Here is a 22,390-nt window from a genome sequence, read left to right as displayed (position 1 = left end):
TACAATATTAATTTTTTGGTGTCATCCATCATTATGATAATGTGTGGGCATGTAGATTTAGTGCCTGTGCTCATAAATTTTCAAGACAATTTGCAAGGCTAAATTGTGTGTGATTATTTAAAAAAAATAACAGCCGTCTTACTGAAGAGAGTAAGTAGCAATTGTGGGGAATGAGAGAGTTATGTGTGTTATTTAAAAATAAATATACACCTCAGTTTACCTGGTTTGTAGTATCCTGCCTGACTGCAAGGATTTAAATCAAAAGAGGCTATCAGAGGGGAAACAAACAGGAAACAAAACAATGGCAGAGATAAGGTACAGTCTGTGAGAATACCAACAGTTCTTGAAGGAACAATGTGGGAAGCTCTGAACTGGGGAGTACCCCTGCCTAGCTCCAAACAGGCTGGTAAGGTTTACTCTTCCTATGCCCAAACCCAGGTTCAAAGTGGGTGCTAAACTATTAAAGGACCTCAGGCTTATAAAAGGAAGAGAGTGCAGTGTGTTGCCAGGGCTACCCAGGGAGCATCAGTGGGCACTGACAGGGATGGAAGGAGACACAGAGAGACGAAAGCATGCTGCAGCAGGGCAGTCTGCTTCTTCCAGCCTAGAAATGGAGGCAAGCGGGCTGAATAGAACTTACCAAAGATTGCAAGGAAAGATTAAGGGTTAGGTAAAGATAAATATGTATATTGGCCTTTATTGTTTTTACCCTTTGCTCTGCATGCTATGTACCTTTGGGTGAATGAATGAATGAATGAATAAATAAAGCTTTGTTTTGAAGCAGCTGCTTTGAGTTACTCTAATCAGCCACCATCACAGGCTCTCAGAGGAAAGGACTTACAGGAGCAGTTGGGTTAACATGGTGGTAAACAAAGGGGCTGCAACCCAGAGTTACAGTCTAAGAGTGTAGGAATGCATGGTTCCACTCAGATAGGGGTGAATGTAGCAAAATCTGCCACTTGAGGGGTGCATGTCAAAGGGATTAAAAGGAGTTTAAAGTGCAGCTCGCCCTGTAGCTATGACAACTATTTATGAATAATATCAGAATATAGAAACTAGAGGCTTGATTCTCCTTAAATTCACATGGGTTTTATCCCTGTCTAAATCCCTTGCTTCAGTTGAGTTATTCCTGGTTTACAGCTATGAAAAGAGAATCAGGTTTGGAAACCACTAACTCGAGCTGCACATCTGAACCTGATCTTCATCTCTCTAGCTGGATGCAAATTCTCCCAAATGAAGAGGTTCAAAACTGAGGTCCAAATCCAAACCGTCCCATATTTCAGGATGTTCAGCTCATCCAGCTCATTGTAGAGATAGATGCGAACCCAAGTAGTAAGAGGGAGCTATTGTGTACAAATCCTTGGAAGGATTAAATTTGTATAGGTAAATGTCGGTGAACATCAATTTCACTGTACACACACAACAGGATGAAAAACTATTTCCATCTATAATAATCAAAATTTACAGCTAGGCAAAGTAAGACAAATGCTGCTTGAGAACTTCTTAGAGTTTGATTTAAGGACATTTACTTTATATATTTTGATGTGATATTGACAATTTGTCTTTTAACAATTATAAAGTTTAACTTTTTGAATCTCATTGTCTGCTGTCATTAAATTATTATTGTCTGACCAGCCCATAATTTCCCACAACTGTGAGAAGTTAATTTGATAAAAATTAAAGAAATGCTTAAGTGCCATCATTTTATGCAATTGTAAAGATTTTAAGTTGATAAAGATAGGAAAAAATAAACATATTATCCATCAAAATTAATTTTAAAAAAAATTGAATTCTGCCAAGCCCTCAGATAATATAAGCCGAACAAAGCTTTCTTTCTGTTAAATGATGAGTCACGCTAAAAACAGAACTACAGAATAGTATAAATGTGCTAGGATGTAGCTGTGCAGCCCCTTGACATAATTATTTTAATTAACAACAAAAACTGTAGTCGTGTTCAGTATTGAATTGAATACCTACAGGAGCTTTACATTGCTTCTTTCTCTGCACAGTAGTTGGATGGATTTGGACAGGCCTAAAGAGGCTACATCTACACAACAAGGTAGGAGTGTGTGTGTGTGTGTGTACTTGGCACAGCTCAGCTATGCCTCTTCTGCCATTGCCAGTTTGACTAAGGCAGCACTGCTATTTATACTTGTCCTAGCTCGCTGAGAGCTAGCGCGGGTATGTATATGCTGGCAGGGCAATCACACCCCTACCTCATAGAGCAGACAAAGCTGGAGTGAGACAGGGTAACTCAGGGTAGAAACCTGTTTTAAAAGCTCTAATTTACGTGCAATATGGTTACAGTACATATAATTTTAGAAATATCAAAATGCCCTTGAGTCTTTAAACCATCTGACCTTTAATCTGTCATCTTAATATGGGCTTCGTTGCACCCATGAAGGGAACATGACCACATAAAATCCAAAAATAACTGTTACAAACAGCAGGCATGTGGAGTTCATAGAACATTACAGCCAGTCACGTTAAGTTCATAAAATGTTCAGTCAGCCCCTTTACAGTAGGCTGCCTCCTAAATTCTATTGGTTAAATAGTAGAAATGTGTGGTGTTGCATTATTCACTCAACATATTCTGTGTCTGCTTTTCGTTCCTGTTTATTTGAGTGTTCCTGTTTTCTGGAATAGACACATCTATCACTCTCATTTTGTAATTAATCCAATTGCTCCCACTATTTTATTTTTATCAAAGCATCAGCTCCGGGAATGCATAGCAACACCCGCAGATGGCATTCAGTCTGCCCTGGTGCTGAAACTCAAGCACTGTATCTGTCCTGCCAAAGCTCACACCCACTCACTAAGCATAGTAATACAGAGATGTAGCCAAAGCCAGAGCACTGGGCACATCTCAGCCTTCACAGTTCTTTTGTTAAGTTTCCTTCGTGTTTGTAAGAAAAGTCTGGTTTATTATTTTCAGCGACAATCACGAATCATCACAGAGGGACATAGACAACAATGTTCTCAGATGGAGTGGCAGACTCCCTGGCCCACACTGCTCGTTTGTGTGTCTCATGTGGTGCAAAGGGAGCAGAGTTTGGCTGCGTCCCATTAACTGGGAAGTTGCTGGATAGGGAAATCCCTAAGACAGTGTTCTTCATTGCAAGGCCCGCAAGCCAGTGGTGGCTCCCATCGACCCTAAGTGCAGCTCCCTGATTAATTGACTAACTCCCCCAACACACCTGGAAAGCTGGGGCAGGAGGAGACGGAGCTGTGCGGGGCGAGGAGGGGCTCTCCATGGAGGCAGCACAGCCCACCAATCCAGGGAGACGGGGAAGAGCCACTTCCTCTGCTCTCCACAGGGCCCTGCGAGGCAATGAGTGATACAGGGCAGGTCACCGCGTGGGGCAGGGGAGCCAAGGCCAGCAGCTGAGTTACCGCTGGGAGCAGCGGCCACAGGAGCGGGAGGGACGCTGAGGGAAGCACTCACCTCTGCTCCCCAGTGACTTGGGGAGCAGCAGAGCTGCAGCTGCCCCCACTATCCCGGGCAGTGGTGTTGACAGCAGTAACTCAGCTGCTGGCCTCTTCCCCCTCTCCCTGGCAGGGTGGACTGCCGTGCTGCCCACGTGGAGAGCCCCTCCTCACCACACAGCTCCTTTCCCCCTCACGTGGAAGGGCCATCTCCGCCTCAACTTTCCTTCCAGGTGAGAGGGGGAAGTTTCCAGCGACCCCCCAGCTGCCTGGGGACTATGCCCAGGTAAGCCCCTGGCTGCTGCTAGGGAGGGATTGGACCTGGGTTGGGCGATGGACTGAAGCACTGGGCTGATCGCACGGCACAGTGGCAAACGTCCTGTGGTTTGGCTTGAGAGAGAGGAAAGCAGACAATGGGGGGAGGTGGCGGGGAGGACCTCGGGAAAGGGGGCCAAGTGGGAGCTGGGGTGAAGTGTGGGTGGGGCCTCAGGAAGGGGCGGAGCAGGAAGGGGGCCCAGCCCAGCCTTCCCAAAGGCAGGAGTCACCAGCTCTCACATTGAAGGTTTTTTTGCCAAAGTGGCGCCTGCTTGAAAAATAATGAAGATCACGAGCTTAATGGGTGTAGAGAAGGCATAGCTGGCTCTTATACCACCCTCTCACAGCCCCTGGTATGGGAGCATGTTGGTTATGTCAGCATGAAGAGGAGGAGTGGCTAGAAAGCAATGCGCTCTACCTGTCCTTGGCTGGAAGAAGGTCCCTTAGGGTCCCTTATACTTTTCTCTTCTGTTTTCTGCCATCATCACTGTATAATCCAGCAGTTCCCGAACTGTGGGTCGTGACCCAAGTGGGGTCGCTTCATCAGCAGATGGGGTCATGGCAATTCCGAGCATGCAGAGGAAGCCATTTTACAAAATGGCCTCCTTGGCACAGCATGACCTCACACACACCGTATGCACAAGGTCACATCGCACAGGGGAAGCTATTTTGCTCTACAAAACGGCACCCTCTATGCAGCATGCAGTCCAGAGGACACCATTTTGTAAAGCAAAATGGCATCCTTGCAGCGTGAACTTGCATGTACAGCGAGAGTGAGGTCACGCTGCAGGGAGGACACCATTTTTAAATGGCAACTTCCATGCTGTCTGAGGTAGTGGGAAAAAACACACACCTGAAAATGGGGTCATGCAGGGAAAATGTTTGGGAACCGCTAGTATAATCTGAGTGCCTTCTAGTACTGTATTATGTGATGTGATTAACAACTGTTGTGTGTGGTTCTTTCTCCCTCTCATCCTCACCCAAGAGGGAGAGACTCGTGTGTGCAATGGAGTGTTACGTTTTGTGTGTGTGTGGGGGGGGGTTTGATGACTTTTTGTAATATAAATTCTGCTGTGTTTATGTTAGAGAAGGTCAGCTTGAAGAAATGCCCCTTGAATGTGGAGCAGAAGATAGTGAGTTCTGTGACGCTCCTGGGATAGCGTCTAGGGGGTTTTGTTCCACAGATTCAGATTGGCACCTGAGAAAGTTCTGTCTCCTTTACTCTTAGCTGGTATGACAGTGGCGTGAAGTTCTTATCCATGGTCTTCATTCCAGAGGTTTAGATGATCTTTTACCTATGCTGGACCCAGGCCTTGGAGCACCTTCTAGATAAGGCCCGAGACCTGAATTTGGCTCGATGATCTGTGGAAAGCCAATGTTACTGAAGAGATTCACTGTAGCGTTCTGTAGTAGTTGGCATTTCCTAAAAGCTAATTGCTTCATGTTTAGGGATATTGCACAGACAGGAGGTGATAAAGGCAGGTATAACTGAGCCAGATCATTGTTCACCAGGATGGGATGGAGTCTTATAGCCAATTGGAGATGGTAGAAAGCACTACTCATGGATGCTGCTGTATCAGAGCTTAGTGTCAGCAAGGAATCTAGGGGTACACCTAAACTATGGACTGAAGTTTGGTTTCTTAACACACCACTCCGTTCCCTCACCCCAGATTTGTCAAATGGAATCTCAGTGAACAGAATAGTGTAGGAAAGAGGTTTCTGTAGTGTGGACCACACCAGAATACAGAGGTAGTCTTCTGGATCACCTGCCCTCTCCTTCACAATTACAAAGATCCTTTCCCTTTCCCTCCCATGTACAGTTCCATGGGTCACCTCATTCTGTCTGCAATAAGATACAATCCCTGTAGCAACTACAGCAGTTGTTTATTTAAAAATATAATTGTTATTTGTATTAGAGTAATACCTAGAATTCCAGTCAGGACTGGGGCACATTGGGCTAGTTGCTATATTTAATTTATTTTAGGTGTCCTTTAATGCAATTTAGGAGCTCAAAATATAGAAAACAGCCAGCTCGGTTTCCACCAGCAAGTGCTCCACAGACTATAGGCTGATAACCTCTAGTATACAGAATACTGTGAATGATGATTATTTTACAAGCAGTAACTACCAACCTTTTTAAATGGAAACCACTGTACTATATATAGCATATGTGTGTGGATCACCACTTTGACAAAGAAAACACATGACTGTATCCCTGCCATAACTTTAATATTTTACTATTGGGAGCTCTTAGTAATGAAAATGTATGGACTCATCGTCAGTAACAAAATAATTGCAATGAATATATTGTCTATCAAGATATGATTAGAATATAGATTGCATATACAGTATACATCTATTTCTGATAGTGTGAAGGGAGACCATTAAAATATATTTAAATTTAAGCAAGTCATCACATTTACAAACACCGTGTCAATACAATGACTAAAATTGGAAAAAAAAAAGTTGTTTGAAAAAAACCTTTTTATTTCTTCACATAATATCATAAGCAATGTCCTTTATTCATTTTTAGGTGTGGACTGAAACTTATGTTTATGGCAATTAATTGCAAAATGATAAGTCTTCATTTTAACAGTTGTGTAATGAAGGCAGAACAAGAGAGATCCTTTTGGATTTAGAACATAATTTAGAAGTTTTAATTGCCTTTGGAAGCTGGGGAGGAGTTCATTCTCTGCATGTTTTACTTATAATTCAGGAACCATTATTATGTCAGAAGACTTGCGAGATGCTTTGGATAACATGTATGATGCCAGAATTCCAAAGCTTTGGTTCAAGATTTCCTGGGAGTCTGCTACTTTAGGGTTTTGGTTTACTGAGCTTCTTGAAAGAAACCAACAATTTAGCAGCTGGCTGCTGGATGGCCGACCAAATCAGTTCTGGATGACAGGATTCTTTAATCCACAGGTAAGGTTTCCAAGTTAGTCTAAATGCAGCACATAGACCATAACTTAAGAACGGCCATACTCGGTCAGACCAATGGTCCATCTATCCCAGTATCCTGTCTTTCAACAGTGGCCAATGCCAGGTGCTTCAGAGGGAATGAACAGAACAGGTAATCATCAAGTGATCTATCCTCTGTCACCCATTCCCAGCTTCTGGCAAACAGAGGCTAGGGATACTTCAGAGCATGGTTTTGCATCCCTACCCATCCTGGCTAATAGCCATTGATGGACTATCCTCCATGAACTTATCTAGGTTTTTTTTCTAACCCTGTGAAGGCCAAGACTATAACAACATCTTCTGGCAAAGAGTTCCACAGGTCGACTGTGCATTGTCTGCAGAAATACTTCCTTTTGTTCATTTAAAACCTCTGCCTATTCATTTCATTTGGTGTTATGAGAAGGACTAAATAACACTTTCTTATTTACTTTCTCCACATCAGTCATGATTTTATAGACTTCTATCATATCTTCCCTTAGTCGTCTCTTTTCCAAACTGAAAAGTCCCAGTCTTATTAATCTCTCCTCATATGGAAACTGTTCCATACCCATAATCAGTTTTGTTGCCTTTTTCTGTACCTTTTCCAATTCCAATATATCTTTTATGAGATGGGGGCAAGCAGATCAGCATACAATATTCAAGATGTGGGTATACCCTGGATTTATAAAGAGGCAATATGATATTTTCTGTCTTATTAACTATCCCTTTCCTGATGATTCCCAACTGCTGCTGCACATTGAGTGGATGTTTTCAGAGAATTTGGTATTTTAAATCCTATGCAGTAACTAAATGATAACTTGAGGGAGCTTTCAGCTAACTCAGTTATAATTGTATCCTGAGTTAAATAAACTCCAAAACTGAAGGATGAGATGTTTATTGGACCAAAATATTGTTACTGAAATAACAAGAAGCAACACCATGAAGTTATTATAATAATAATAGAATGTATATAAATAGGCTAAATGGGTTTCTGCACATTTCAACTCCTTACTCCCTTTTTTCTTTCTTTTTCTCTCTCCTTGCCCTGTAATAAGTCATTTGTTTTTCATTAATTTATTTAAAGCTCCCTAGAGTATGAAATAATTACATTTCAAAAAGAAAGTTTGAAAAACATGCCGTTCATGGGTAAAATGTGACTTGCCTCTGAGCCCCTGTGGGCCAGTTCCATAATGTGGTGTTGTTTATTATGTATACAGCACCTACAATTGTGCTAGGCAATTTACAGAGAGATAAAGAACACAGTCCATACACTGCATATTCTAAAATAAGTCAGACATAACAAAAAAGGAAGACAACAAAGAGAAGGGCTGAGGGTGGAAGAAGGGGAAATGAAGAATTCACACCTTCATCATGTGGCTGCTTTGTATGGCTGTGCACATTGATGAAAGTTTCATGATGCAGAAGACATTTCTGGGAGCTGTGACATCTGGAAATGATGGATTCTGAGATTTCTCAGGTAAGCGCATGGCTAATTTTGTGGAACTGAAAGAGAGTTATTTTAGAGATGTATTTTTATTAATACCAATGGATGTTAGCAATGTAAATGTTAGCTGAAGGAGTTGCCCAGAAGAGAAAAATTATTGATGGAGATCGTTGTGGCAAATATTCTCCGGGACTGAGGGTGGAGGGTCATCAGTTGCCCATGTGGACTGGCTGTTTTGGAGAGTAAGTAGTCCACCTTCACAATTTTATAGTGCCAGTATCCTGTGCTACTGAGGTCAAAATCCAAGGCTATAGGAGACCCACGGTAAACTGTGATAGAATCTGTTAGGTTCAAGGAAGCTATTATAGTTTAACATTTGATTTTGTCAGCAACACAGAGTTCATTACAGACACTTTCATATATTCCTGAATTACTATTGTGCGTTCAGACCAGTTGCCATCTTCTCTGCCTCACCAGAGGTGCTGTGAAGATCGATAAGTTAGTGTTGACACATTATTTTGGTAATGTGAAGTGCTGTATGCACTAGTACGTGTCTGGAGAATGGTTAGAAATCTTAAAATTCAAACTGTTTCCTGACATTTTCTTCAGTTAGTGCTGCTAGCTTTTGCACTAAAGATACCCAAGAACAGACACAGTTTTACAATTGCCATGTTAGTTGACTTTGTTCATACCTTGGCTTAGGGACAGTTTTGCAACTCTGCCAAGCTAAAATGGGCATCCTACTTGTTGGCTCTGAACATCTGGACACCTCAGTAAGAAGCCAAATAATCATAATAAAATGTCTCCAAACAAGCTGGGACTCAATAGACCACAACAATTCAAGCAGGGTCTTCAGAAATGTGCAGAAAGCTCTAATGTGTACTGAAGAATCCCTGAATACTATATATTTACATGGCTCTAATGTTCATTTGTGTCAGCAATCACAAACGTAAGAGTCAAAAGATTATTTTTGTATTGCCAACACTGCAGTCAAGTTCCCATTTGGTCTGAACAGAAAGTATTCTGCTAAACTCTATTGTGTTATATTTTATTTTAAATTATTATAATTAATAATACTGTAATATAACTATGAATGTAATAAATCACTATTACATAGATCAGCGCTGTGATATAAAATGCATATCTCAGAAGTCTCAGGTAGTCTATGTCTTATCCCCCTCTTTATAGCAGCTCTCTTCTCCTAGCATTAGTCTGTTGATGACGGTAACGGTTAACACAAAAGAAAAAGATAAATCTGCAGCATTCAGAATACAGTGTGCTCTCACTTTAAAAATATAGGGCCCGATTCTGTTCTGACTTACGCTGATTCTAAACTAGGGTAACTTCAGTGACTTAATGGGAGCGTCTCCTGATTTATACTGGTGTGAGTGGAGGATCAGGCCCATATGTGACAGAAACCCTGTTCTGTGTGTCTACACTGGGACAAGAAAACCAGTTTGAGTAAAAGAATACTTGAGCTGAACCAGCATCCACCCCATGAATTAATCTACTACTAAATCTTTTTAGAAGTGTGAAAAAACATGACTAAGATTTGGTTTACAAAATGTTAGCACCTTGCATGCATCTTTGCACCTCCAGGCTACATCCAACAAACAATCCCCTTGGTCTACTTTTTCACTACAAGCTAGTATCCTGGCTCTGGTTTTGTGTCAAAAAAGCAGTTTTAATGTGAGTGATCAAAAAAACAAGCATTGTTTTATGCTGCAGCAGGGTCCTGGAGTTCCAGGCAAGGCAGGAAGAGGTTCTTCTGTAAGGCGTGATGCCCCATTCACCAGTACACACTTATTTCCACAGTAACACAGTGATAGTTCTATTTTGCAATCATGGCTGGGAAATATAAAATAAACCACAAAGGGAGACCTGCCATGTTAGCTGGGCGAGGTGAAGAGGAAAACATGTTTATTGTAACAATAAACATAACTGACTTCAGCCTACCATATCACATTGCCCACAGTTGTCTTGTTTCACCACATTCAGAGAATCCTAGTTAGATTATATTAGTTTTTGTAAAAGAAAAAAAACAAAACTCCAGTTCATGTCAGCAGCCTCTAGTGAATATCCTGAAGGGCATGCAGATGAGTGGGATTAAATATCTTGCCCTACTTCAAAATCTGAATGAAAATGGCATAGACTACCAGAAACTGAAACAAAACACCATGAGAAAATAAATTGTCATGAGGGAGCGAGAAGTGGAAGGAGAACTGAACCCGCTTCCCATACCAGCATTACAGCCACTGATTTACATCCTGTTTCTTCTTGCTTCATTCACCCTCAGTAATGGTAGAATCTTTGTGCAGCCAGCCCTTTCAAGTCTCAGCCTGTCTCTTGCACTGATTAGGATTCTTTCCAATGAGTTGATAAATGTTATGAACCCTACTGTAGACAATGAATGGGTCTTGCCATCTTTGTGATAACTGATCTCCCGCCTTCTGTCTCAGGCTTGCTCCTAATAGACAGCTATCCTTCCTTTCTTATGATTAATTATTATTATTTATTACTATTTCCTTGTTTGTCAAGCATTTGAACCACTTTCCTTAACACAGTTCTCACCTTACGCTCTGTACTTTAATCTCTTCTCTGTGCTTTCCTTTCTCAGTTTATCTAGGATCTGATACCTCTCTGGGGCCTTTTGAATAAGGATACATAGCCTTTAGTTGTATAAGTTTCTGTTTTGAAATATTAGTACTGGGACTGTTTCTACGGACTGAGAGGGATAATATATTATAATCACATAGATTCTGCTTTGATCTAATGGGTGTATCTGATGGCACAATTTGGCTATTACTTATCCACTCCTTTAGCTATATAATGGGGATCCCAACTACTTCAAATCCAATTATGATGATCTTTGTTGCCACAAACCTCTTTAAAATGCTCCTGTGCTGGGCTTTCTAGAATGATATTAGTAGGAAGGTAGCAGTGTAAATTAACTGAGACTGTGTGTTGCCGTTATCTTATGTACCTAATCTCTCTTAATTTGAGGTGTAATATGCAGTTATGAAATGATTAGCACCAGCAGCAGATTCAACCAGCTATGATGTAGTTGTGGTGGCATATAGGATGGACTTCCACCTTGAACAGTTCCTTGCGAGTCTTCTTCCTTCAACAAGAGTCTTTATAGGAGAATTTAGATTTTTTTTAAATCCCTCAAAATTGCATCTTCCAATCTCATTCACATTCAGCCTTGTGCTCTACTTCCTTCAACCTCAGCTCTGTAAACATGTAACTTCTTGTGCACTGTGGACATGACCCCACCATTGCAGTCACCTTGTTCTCCACTAGTGCACAATTGCAGCTTTCCAAGATCGTCGAAGTGTCTTCTTGTTTGTGACAATATCAAACCAATGGATATTAAGAATGCACCATAATTATTGACACTGAAAACTATTTAGTTTCCTTTCCTCTGTTGTTTTTAATGGCCATGTTTCTGCTCCATATAACAGAGTTGTCATCAATACCATGTGAAACACTTGTATTTTAGTTGTCACGCAGACAGAGGCCTTTGAAGAGGCTGAAATGCCAAGACAGAAGACTGATCCAAAGTGTGACCTCTCTGGATATAGAACCTCCTGCAGTCAAACAACAACCCAGATAGAGAAACTATTCACCCATTCAGTGTCTCTGCCTTCGACATGCAGTGTTGGCAGATCATTTGTTTTGTTTATAAGAGATGTGCATAGCTTTGGTTTTATCACCATTGATCTTAAGTCCTATAGATTCTGCAGTTTTTTTGCATCTCTTCCAGCATTTGCTGTAGTTCTTCAGTAGTCTCTTCAGGTAAGGCAACATCATCCACATACTCGAGATCCTCTAAAGATGAATTTTTGAATCTCACACCTTCTACTTTAGCCTCAATCAGTTTTGTAATCAAATCATCTATTAAAACATTAAATAACATATGTGAGAGAATGCAACTCTGTGTACTTCTGATTCTACTGAAAACCAGTCTGTAATACAACCTTGACCCTCACACAGCTAAATATACCCAAGTACAGTTCATCCACTAGTACTCTAAGTCCTCAGGCACCCCATATTGGTATTTCAATATCTGCAGTACTGATTGATGCACTGAGTCAAAAGCAGCTATAAAGTCTATAAATGTGATGATAACTTCCTTTTGTTGTTCTAGTCGTTTTTCATTCCACAGACCATATATATCATGGATTGTTGATCAATTCATGTGTAAACAACACTAATTGTGTCTCATTTTTGGGTTGAGACAGTATTTCATTTGGTTCCATACTATGACTGACTGGCAGGAGCGATATTCCCCTATATTTTGAGCAAGCTGATTGCTCTCCTTTTTTTGAAAAAGGGGTGATGCAGCCCCTTTTCCAATCTTGTGGAATGTGACTCGTTTTTTAAACTTTTAAGACAACTTTGTGAAGCTAGTGAACAAAATCCGGGCCTCCACTCTTTAGCAGTTTTGGTAAAATATTGTCAAGACGAGGTGCTTTATCATTTCATAACTGTTTCATCACAGGTATCACTTCCTCTAATGTCACCAGCCTGTTTTCTGCAGGATTCGTTTTTGGATTAAGTTGTAGTTTACAGTTGGTGGGGATCTGTTCATTACTTCACAAAAATGATCACGTCAGTGCTTAAGTCGTGCATCAATATCCTGGCAGTAGGCTCCAGTTTTGTCCTTAACTTGTGGAAGCCACAAGAATGGCCTTCCTGTTAGTACTAATACACATTTCTGGTGATCTCTTTCAGAGGCTTCCTCAATGTACTGTGCCATACTATTCCACCATTGAGTGTGATCATTCCAGAAGGCCCTCTTGATTGCTTAGTCAAGACATTGATTTTCCTTTATTACCCATTTCTTTGTCTCTTTGCTGACTCAGCTCTGATCTTCTGGTGCATCCCTTTTGCACCGCACCTCTTTTTTTCTCTCCCGTACTTTGATGTAGTCATCGGTAATCCAACATTGCTTGTTCATTCTCCTTATCCCAGCAATCTCTGTGATAGAATCCCAACATAAAGTCCACTCTTCCTCTGCGGAAGACAGCTGGACATATAATATAGATAATTTGTTGGAAATCGCTACCGTGTAACTATTAGTGACAATTTCATTGTGGACATTGAAGCATTTCCATACAATAGATGCCATCTATGGAACTTTATTAAATGGAACTGTTAGGAGTCAATGATCAGATTCCGGTGCAAGATCAGCACTTCTAAATACACATAGATCAATGGATGAGTTTAGTCAAGGGTTTCCAAATGTGATCCAAGGTTGCATCGTTGCCTGATGAATATCAAAATGTGTAGTTATGGCAGTTCTTTTGCTGAAACCAGGTAGCCATTAAAAATGATCTGTGTGTGGAAGCACATTCTAATAGATGCACATCATCTGATCTCTCATCTGGTAAGCTGTGTGGTCCCAGTACCAATTCAAATCTAGTTCTATCATGGCCAATTCTTGTGTTCATATCTCCTAAGATGACAATATGAAATCAGGGTGACGTACTGAATCCAATGTCATCTAACATGGTAAAAAAAGTTTTTTTTTCAGCATCAGGCCTAGCATCACGTGGAACATATGTAATAGTAACTACCACACATCCTACTTTCAAACTGAAAATGATGGCTATCAAGCATGGAGATTAAGCCTGCCAAGTCAGTAGTACCAGTCACTCCCTCAGGCACAAAACCAGAGCAACACCAGTGCCCATCATGCATGTAACAATCAATCATAGATATGACCACTATAAGTCACAGCTGTACTCTTGGTGTTCAAATTCCACCATGTCTCCTGCACACTGCGTATATCAGCATTCAACCTTTCCAATTCTTCAACCACAAGAGTTGTTTTTCCAAAAGCTCTTAATGATCAGTCCCATCCTCAGGTACTGACATCATTGCAGAAGTGGACATACACTTTTATATCAGGCTTTCACTCCCATCTTTGGTTTATGGCAAGACCATCATCACATGGTCTGAGTCCTCTGCACGTAGTAGATTTAGATGAATCCTGAAGCTTCTTTCCATTGTGAGCAGCAGATAGAACTGCCAAAGTGGATGAAATAGCCAAAGTTTTATGTCCGTTTCTTCCACATGCTGAAGATAAAGATGTTTTATGGGAATGGTTTACCAAGCCATCACCCAACCTTCCCACTTTGTCGGGGCTTGAGACTGGCACAAGGAACAAGGAAGCCAGTGGTGTGACAAACAAGGCCTGCAGCCATATCCTTTGAGCTCTAATCCCACCAGTTCTGACAAACATAGCAGAGGTGGATGGGTTCTGTACCTCTTTGAGCCAAGATGCTCATGATTCAGCTGGTGCCTTTCTTTTCTTGGAAGCAGTACTGAACCAAGGCTGCAACATGATCTCCTGCAATACAAATCTAAATAGTAAGTACACTGAACTAAGGCCTCAACGTGATCTACTGCAATACAAATCTAAATAGTAAGATTCCAGGATTGTCACTCTGAAGCATAAAATATGTGTTGAGTCAATGTGAAGTGACGGAAGCAATACAAGTGTGCCTGAGAGCTCTTTTTGTCCAGAATACCAGTCATTCAATCATCACTGGGTTTTGCAATCTGGTGCTGTCCAGTTTTAAAGTTCTCAGCCATTCTGACTTTATGAATTACTCATGAACAGTGTACAGCAACAGTAAGGCAGGTATCTATGTCCTGCCAAGAGTCCTAGACCATTGTGATATCAGCGGTAACTCAACCAATCATCACTCTGAATTCTTCAATGTGTGTGAAGTGATGGATACAGCTGCAAGCATGGCTGAGGATTCTTTTTGTTTAGACTATCACCAGGTTCCATCGTCACCGGGATTTGCAATCTGTCAATTTGTAGGTTCATCACCGGGATTTGCAATCTATTATCTGTCAATTTGTAGATTCTTGGCCATTTTTTGTACACACGACTTTACAAATTGCACCTGCGCAATGGTGAAAGCACAGGCTTTCAGCTACTAGTATTGAATAATAATAATGGGCCTGTTCACCCAACTGTCTCCAGTATTTCCAGTCAAGGTCTTTCATTGCTTTGAATTTCACAATGGTCTCATTTCCTTCTCCCTGACTGACACCGCTAGCCCGCTAATTCTACTGCCCACATATTACCCCCTCCATTTGTTTCATACTTCTAACTCACTGCCCTATATTTCTCCCACATCTGTTCACCAATCCCTCTCTCGCTATTCCTTGAAATCTGTCCTTAAAACTTACTTCTTCCCAGGATCCATCTCTCACTTCCCTGAATCTTTGTTTTATTCTTCATGTCCATCTTAGATTGTAGCTCTTTGGGGCGGGACTGAATCTCATAGTATTCTAAATGCTGTGTCATTTACTGTGCTGTATAAATGCGTACCAAAGGAATAAAATATAATAAAATATTTTAGTATAGCTTTGCAACGAGCCATTAAGCAATGGCTGCATTTCACCCCAGTGGAGGCTGCTTTTCCGTGGGGGATGATTTGATTCCTTTACTTCCTTTGTACTTCAATTTAAGTTTGTAAAGTGGTTTGGGATCCTTGTGGGATGAGAAGTACTTTTGCAGTGCAAATGACTAATGATATTATTATGGAAAAGCAGAGCTGCAGAGCTCATAGTGAAATACTAGAATTAGTTGTGGCCGAGCAATTGCCTGAATTCAGGAATGACACAAACCACATTAAATTAATCTGGCATATTTGCCAGAGCTCCCTCCATCTGGCCAAAGTATCGGTAGCTGTAAAGTATGTGTGCTAAGTGGGCTCCTTTATGTATGTAACTTCTGATATGTTAAATTAAGTCTAACCGCTGGAGGCTTTTTGGCACCCACATCCAAATAGCAAATACGTAATGGGGCATATCACTGTGATTATATATGAAAGCCGTTTGTTTACGCTATTGCACTTGATTTCATAAGCAGATGAAATTATGCAGTGTAACTCTTGATGCTCTTAAGTCACTGTTATAACGGAGTAAGGAATAGTAGTGGGAAATGCAGAAAGCTCAAGCTTTCCTTTTATCCCTTCTCTGAATATTGTTTTATTACAGGGATTTCTAACTGCCATGAGGCAGGAAACAACTCGCTTGAATTTAGCAAAAGGCTGGGCACTCGACAGTGTTATTTTACACAACGATGTAACCAGAATGATGAAAGAAGATATTACCAGCCCTCCTCCTGCTGACATCGGTGGGGTTTACATATATGGCCTTTTCCTCGATGGAGCAGGTTGGGACCGTAGGAATGCCAAGCTAATGGAGTCTGCACCAAAGGTTAGTATCAAGTTGTCACCAAAGAGAGAGTGGCATAGTTGCAGGATATTAACTACAACCTGGTCTGTAGGGTGCCCTAAGGAAACATTCAGCATGACTAGGGCAGTGAGGTCACCATATATTTTAGTTGGGATAAAATAGTACCTGGGGGCACATGAATAGATTGATGGCAGCTCTGTGCCCTGGCATGTGTAAAAGCCAGGCTTGGAGGCAGCCCCTTTGCTTTTGCTCCCCAGAATGGGCGTGCTCAGACACATCACAAAAGGTGCTGCTATTGGAAGATACAGGTGAGCACACAAGCACCTCTCACCTGCACATCCAGAAGAGTTGCTTTGGCACGGGTATGGATGGCCACCCTCTTAGCCAGGGGATGAAAGCTGTGTCCTGGGCTGTCTAGGGAGAAAAGGCTAAATATGGAGGGTGGGAGGGTTGGAACAACGAAGCTGCGTTGTGAAGAGGTATCTTAGGCTCTCATCTGGGATGGGCTTAACTGTAGCAGGTCAAAGTCATGCTCTTGTGCTTCAGGGAGCCCCAGATATGTATAGCTGTATTTTAATGAACTACAATGCCCACTCCCTATCATATTAAGCTGTGCTCTCATTAAAACTTGTAAGGTTTGGTATGATAGAAGCCACTGAAGACCAGACCATTGGGGTAATTGAAATCCTTGGTATTTTTTTACACAAGTAGATGTGTTAGCTCTGGGGTCTTGCTCAAATTTCAGTTTTGTTAATTATATTCAGCTTATAAAAAACAGTTGCCTCTGTAGTGTCAGCTGGGTGCAGTATTCTTCAATTCCCACTCAAACCTGTTCTGCGTTGTTCCTGGATTCTGTAAAACTTTGCCAGGCTTCACCCCAGATATAACTACATTGCAGGCATGGATCAGGTAATTCCTGTCTATAGTAGGTAAAGCATTTATGCATCCTGCTGGAGGAGAACTAGATCGTTAAGATCTTAGCCATTGTTGTAGCCAACTGTAACTCTCTGTGTTCATGGTAAGACATGTGCCTTTCCTGACTAACTGAAGCAAATGTTTATAAACTTCTTGTAATCGAGCACTTCATAACATACAGTTTCTGTTCAGCAAATCCTGTGAATAATGGTGACAAAGGTGACTGTTGGTGTCAGCTATTTAGCTGCAAACGAGTGTAATAGTTAGATCTGGCTTCGATAAACTGCCAACGGGCCCCTGTTTGTTCTTTGATGTGCCACTGCTAGCAAAACAGCAGAGGCAAGTGGGACTGCTAATAGCAGCTTCTCTTTTGAAGCGCCACCACTCCCATTTAGCAAAGAGGAGGGAGGGGAAAGAATGAGGAAAACTAATGAAAAGACAGAGAAAGAGAAGGAAGAAGGCTCCTCCCTCCCACATGCTCTCCCCTAGTCTCCCCACTCTCCTCTACGGCTCTTTTACAGGTCCCTCTCCCCACGTCCTTTACCTTCCAGGTCCTCCCACTATCATCCTTGGGCTTTCACTGGCTTGAAGATATTTTTGTGATTGGGCAGAGCTAAGCTGCAGCTTGGGGCGTGCACTCCCTGCTGTACCTGCTAAAAGCCTGCCAAAGCAGCTTCCCAGCTGTAAGCAAAGAAACAGCAAAAAAGTCAGGGGGTGGCCCACGTCCCTTGGTGTCTCCGGCAGTGCTGCACCACTGGCAATTACCTAGAGTGCCCTTGGCTGTGGTCACCATTTTTAAAATCACGAGTGGACTTCTGGGTCCCTGGAATGGCTCTCTAATGCTGAGCGGTTTGTTTGCATTAATGTTCCCCTTAGGTGCTGTTCACAAGTCTTCCTGTAGTCCATGTGTACGCTATCAGCACCACAGCACCACCAGATCCAAAGAAACAGCAAGGGAGCTTGTACTCCTGTCCTGTGTACAAGAAACCACGACGAACGGACCTGACATACATTTTCTCTTTATATTTGAAAACGGTGCAAAATCCTGATCACTGGACTTTAAGGGGTGTTGCATTACTCTGTGATTCAAAATAGTACTATGGTTATGAAATCCAATAGCAACACTGGGCCAAGAGCTTTCAGAATTTCATTTTATTACCTATCAGTGGTGTGTATAGACTCATAGATGTATGGGCATTAGCAAATAATATTTGTAGGGACAAGTGTAGCTGCATGGTGATTAGTGTGAGCTTTTCACAGCAGGAATCATTAAACATGTTTAGCTTGGGAACATCAACCAGGGAACCTTCCTATCTCTGAAATGGAAAACAATTACAGGTGTAAAGTCTAGTTGCACTGAATATATTCCCATTGGCTGCATAAATTAGCTCATTCTACTTAAATACTCTAGTCCACATTCAGACAATATGCCCATTAAAAGTTCCTCTTGCTTGAAACTACTGTTCTATCTAGATTTTACAGTAATTCTTTATTGATCTTAACTCCTCTTCATAATACTGTTGTGCTGACAGCTATTGGTGACTGCATCCATCACAAACCTCTTGATGCGTGGGTGCAAATACGCCCTTCTTTTAATATAACTGTCAGGACAAGTTAGTCACAAGCCCCCCCAAAGGGGATGTGAATCCGCCCGGCAGTTAAGGACTGTGTGGGCCAAGAGGTTTTGCTGAGTATTGTCTGGGTAAAGTGTGTGCGTGCGTGTGTGTGCGCGCACACAGAAAAACCAGGAGCAAGACTTGGAGGCAGGCAGAAAGCCAAGCAGTTGCTTGTAAGCACAGGATGAGCCAGGAGACGCCTAAATGAAGAGTCTGGGCTTGGTGCTGGCTGAAGACGCTTGGGGCTGTAAGCAAAGAAGCGAGCCTGCTTGTTTTATTCCCCCTGCAGAGCAGGAGTGGCCGTTCCTCATAAATAAACCAGACTGCATCAAAGAAACTAGCAGCTCCATCCTTCATTTCTGATCCCAAGTAGAACATCCCCAGGGGCTTGAACTTTGACTGGCTGCTCGAACCAAAAAGGGGCAATGGTACAGCGTTGTAATTATGCAGCCCTGGTTCAGCTCCACGTGCATCAGCTGCAGCATTACTAAAGAGAGGATGCTACAGCCAATCAGCTTGGAAACGTGCCAACTCACAGAAAGTTTGGTTCTCTGGCTACAAGCACTGCGAGTCATCTTGCTCAGCTGGAAGCATAGACTGCCCTAGGGATGGACACGTGGCTAATCTGAGAGCTAATGTTTTGGAGCAGAGGGAATCTCAGACAACTTTGAAAAGATTTCGTCTAACTTTTAGAAACCTTTGATTCATTCTTAGCAACTGGAAACTGAGGTGCGAGGTGTCAATTTCCTTTCCCTTTCCAGGCCCTGCCCCAACTTCCTTGCTTTTCCTTTATGTCTGTGTTCTTTGTTTTTCTGTTCTCCCCTTACTTTTATAATAAAAAAATTAAATGAACTATAAATAAAGTTGCTGATGTAGCATAAGTTAAACTGGATAATTGTGCATACAAATAGACACACCTCTTCCTGACCGTTATCTTCTTTGTGCACACAGTCATGGCGGTCACACAGAAATGCAATCTCACCTCAAATGAGGACGTTTAGCTAAGCTGCATCTTAGTTTTGTAGCCTCTTTATTGCTGCTGGTTCCTTGGCCTTATTTCCCCACGCCTGTATTTTGCACCGGTATTTGTGTTGAAACTGAAAGAAACAGTAACCAGCCTAATAGAAGCTCCACCCAGAAATGGTTGCAGAGTTGTTGTTTTCATCAGCAATGTATGTATAGCAAGGGTGAGTGTAAATAGATTTGGTTTGAAAACAGAAAGACGGCTACTCCTAGCAGAAAAGCTGTATGCCGCTTTTTTTTGCCAGGATGCTTTCAAAGTAAGAGGTATTACTGCTGGGGCCAGGGAAAGGGGAGCTTACAGGGAAGGATTTGTTAATCTCTCTTTCTGTTTTTGTTTTTTGTGCAGATACTTTTGATTTTTCTATTTAAACTGGGCTCCAAGTAACTGGTCCAGAAACAACGGTCAACTTTTCACACATTCAGTTTTATTTTGTGTTTAGTAGTTGCAGGATTTTTACTGTCAGGAAGAGTAAAATTCACTCCCACAACTAGCACAGAGTGTCAGACTTGTTCCTGGAAACCAGAGAACAAGCTGTACCTTAAGGGCCACATTCTACCTTTAATCTGTGCACAGAACTCTCCGCACACAATTCTCAGGAGATGACTGACCTAAATGAGACCCTGTTGTCAAAAGTCTCACTGCTTCTCCCATTTCGAGTACAGCTGCTTACATCCATTGACTTCAATGAAAATTTGGGGTGTGAAAGGGAGATACAGGATCAGGCTTCAAGAGCATTGCTTAGACACCATTGGAAACTATGCAAAAGATCAGAGAGGCCGTTAAACAGGACATGGCTGCTCCACTCTATGGAAATAGAGGCTCCAATCAATTACTATTTTCTCTGTGTGGGGTGTAAATTAACTTTGATGTCCTAATAAGCTGCAGCAGCCAACAAAAAATAATATTCATTATACACTCTGTTAAAATGAAGAGGGCACTTTGAAACAAAGCAACTCTTCTAATCAATGTGTTCAGATTTGATAGAATTTACATGTAATGATGTGCCAAATAAAGCATTTCATCCTAAGTATATCACCCTTTTTCTTTATCAAGTTAAAATAAAATTAGAAAATAGCATGTTTTTTTAAATCTAGAGCCCATCATGTAACACACAGCATCCTGCAAACTATTGCGAGTTTGATAATTTGTACGTTGCAGTAAGACAGCTTTATTTGATAGCTTTAAATATATATTTAAGAAGCCGAATGAATCTCTGTTAGGGCTTTTTAATGTAGGATAACCTCAACTCATGCAAAGTAGAACACAGACGATATAATATCACAAATGGACACCCTTATCATCTGTACAAAGTAAGATGACTACAGAGGTATAAAGAACAAGAAAAATATTACAATTACATAGCTTGCAAGCTAAACTTTAATAGCGTTCCTTCCCCATGCAGTGAGGAATCTCGGTGGGGGGGGAGCTTTCTTTTTAATAGTTTATTACAGTATTAAATATATTTACAATACGTTTTATGAAAATGTATGTCTCCCTTACAGTGGCTCATGAAATCAGTCTTCCCAAACCAGCAACATTAATCTAATTTGAAATGTTCGCAGTGTCATTTACATGGTATATCATTAAATCTTTAGAACTCGTGTTTCATAGTTGTTATAGGTAATTCCTACATCAGAAAATTCAGATTCTAGGTACCAAGGACTAAATCACAGAACTGGCAGTATTGGAAATCAAACTACTTGTGTTTGAGTGACAGCTTGAACAGTTAGCCTTGATTCCTAAGGCAATGTTTGTCAAACTAGAATCTTGGACAGTAAATAAACTCATAGCTAGTGTCAATATTGTACAAATATCAGTGCCTAACTGAGGTTTAATTTTATGTAAGTACTAAGGCAACATCAAGTAAACTTAGAAGAGGCCCATTAAACCCTGCTTATTCTGCCTGTACAATGGCTATGTTTACTGACATATCTCATTTCAGGGCATAGATTCCTGCTTCCTTAGTGCTACAAACACATGGTGATTCATACTCTTTTAAAGCGAGTGTCTGGCTTGCATTCTCTGAGGCTGTGACTGGTCGATAGTGATGATGAGAAGGAAACAAATAACTGGATATGGATTGGCCTGATCTTCAATAGCTTTTTATAGAATTGATTTTAATTGTTCAAAGTGCCAAGCGTGGAAACACAATTATCTCAGCAGTTACCTTAAAAAAAAAACCAAACAAACCTGTTTTTTCCTCTGCTCTGTAGGTGGCAATTAATTCTTCAACTGTTTTCAGTTTTGCCTGGATGGAGTAGAGGAACCAGTAGTAATCAGTTCTGGCACAAAAAGGGAAAATGGGCTTGCCTTTCTCAAAATCCACTTTAGTCCCACATTCTTGTTTTTAACGCTCTTTTCTTTAGTCCCCATATATTAATCTTGTTTCTCTTATACTAAGTTATACCATCACCTTCCTCTGTACCAATTTACACCTGCACTTATCTTTGAATAATCCAGATATTCTACCAAAATTCTCCATTT

At 41.3% G+C, this 22,390-nt stretch overlaps 1 protein-coding gene across 1 annotated transcript in view; it reads left to right on the top strand.

Annotated features, from left to right (window-relative positions):
- LOC137167668 (dynein axonemal heavy chain 5-like) overlaps positions 1–22,056 on the top strand; it is a 243,129-nt gene extending 221,073 nt beyond the window's left edge. Inside the window, exons 75-77 of the mRNA XM_067569914.1 lie at positions 6,458–6,666; positions 16,151–16,372; positions 18,143–22,056. Of these exons, the coding sequence (XP_067426015.1) occupies positions 6,458–6,666; positions 16,151–16,372; positions 18,143–18,361 (650 nt within the window). The 3' untranslated portion in view covers positions 18,362–22,056. The remainder of the gene's footprint in view (positions 1–6,457; positions 6,667–16,150; positions 16,373–18,142) is intronic.
- The last annotated feature ends 334 nt before the right edge of the window (positions 22,057–22,390 follow it).

The sequence above is a fragment of the Emydura macquarii genome, unplaced genomic scaffold (genome assembly GCF_026122565.2).
Source record: "Emydura macquarii macquarii isolate MOO-44397 ecotype Brisbane River unplaced genomic scaffold, CSIRO-AGI_Emac_v2 contig_2948, whole genome shotgun sequence".
NCBI classification, from domain to species: domain Eukaryota; kingdom Metazoa; phylum Chordata; order Testudines; family Chelidae; genus Emydura; species Emydura macquarii.
This window is presented reverse-complemented; position numbering and strand designations above follow the sequence as displayed.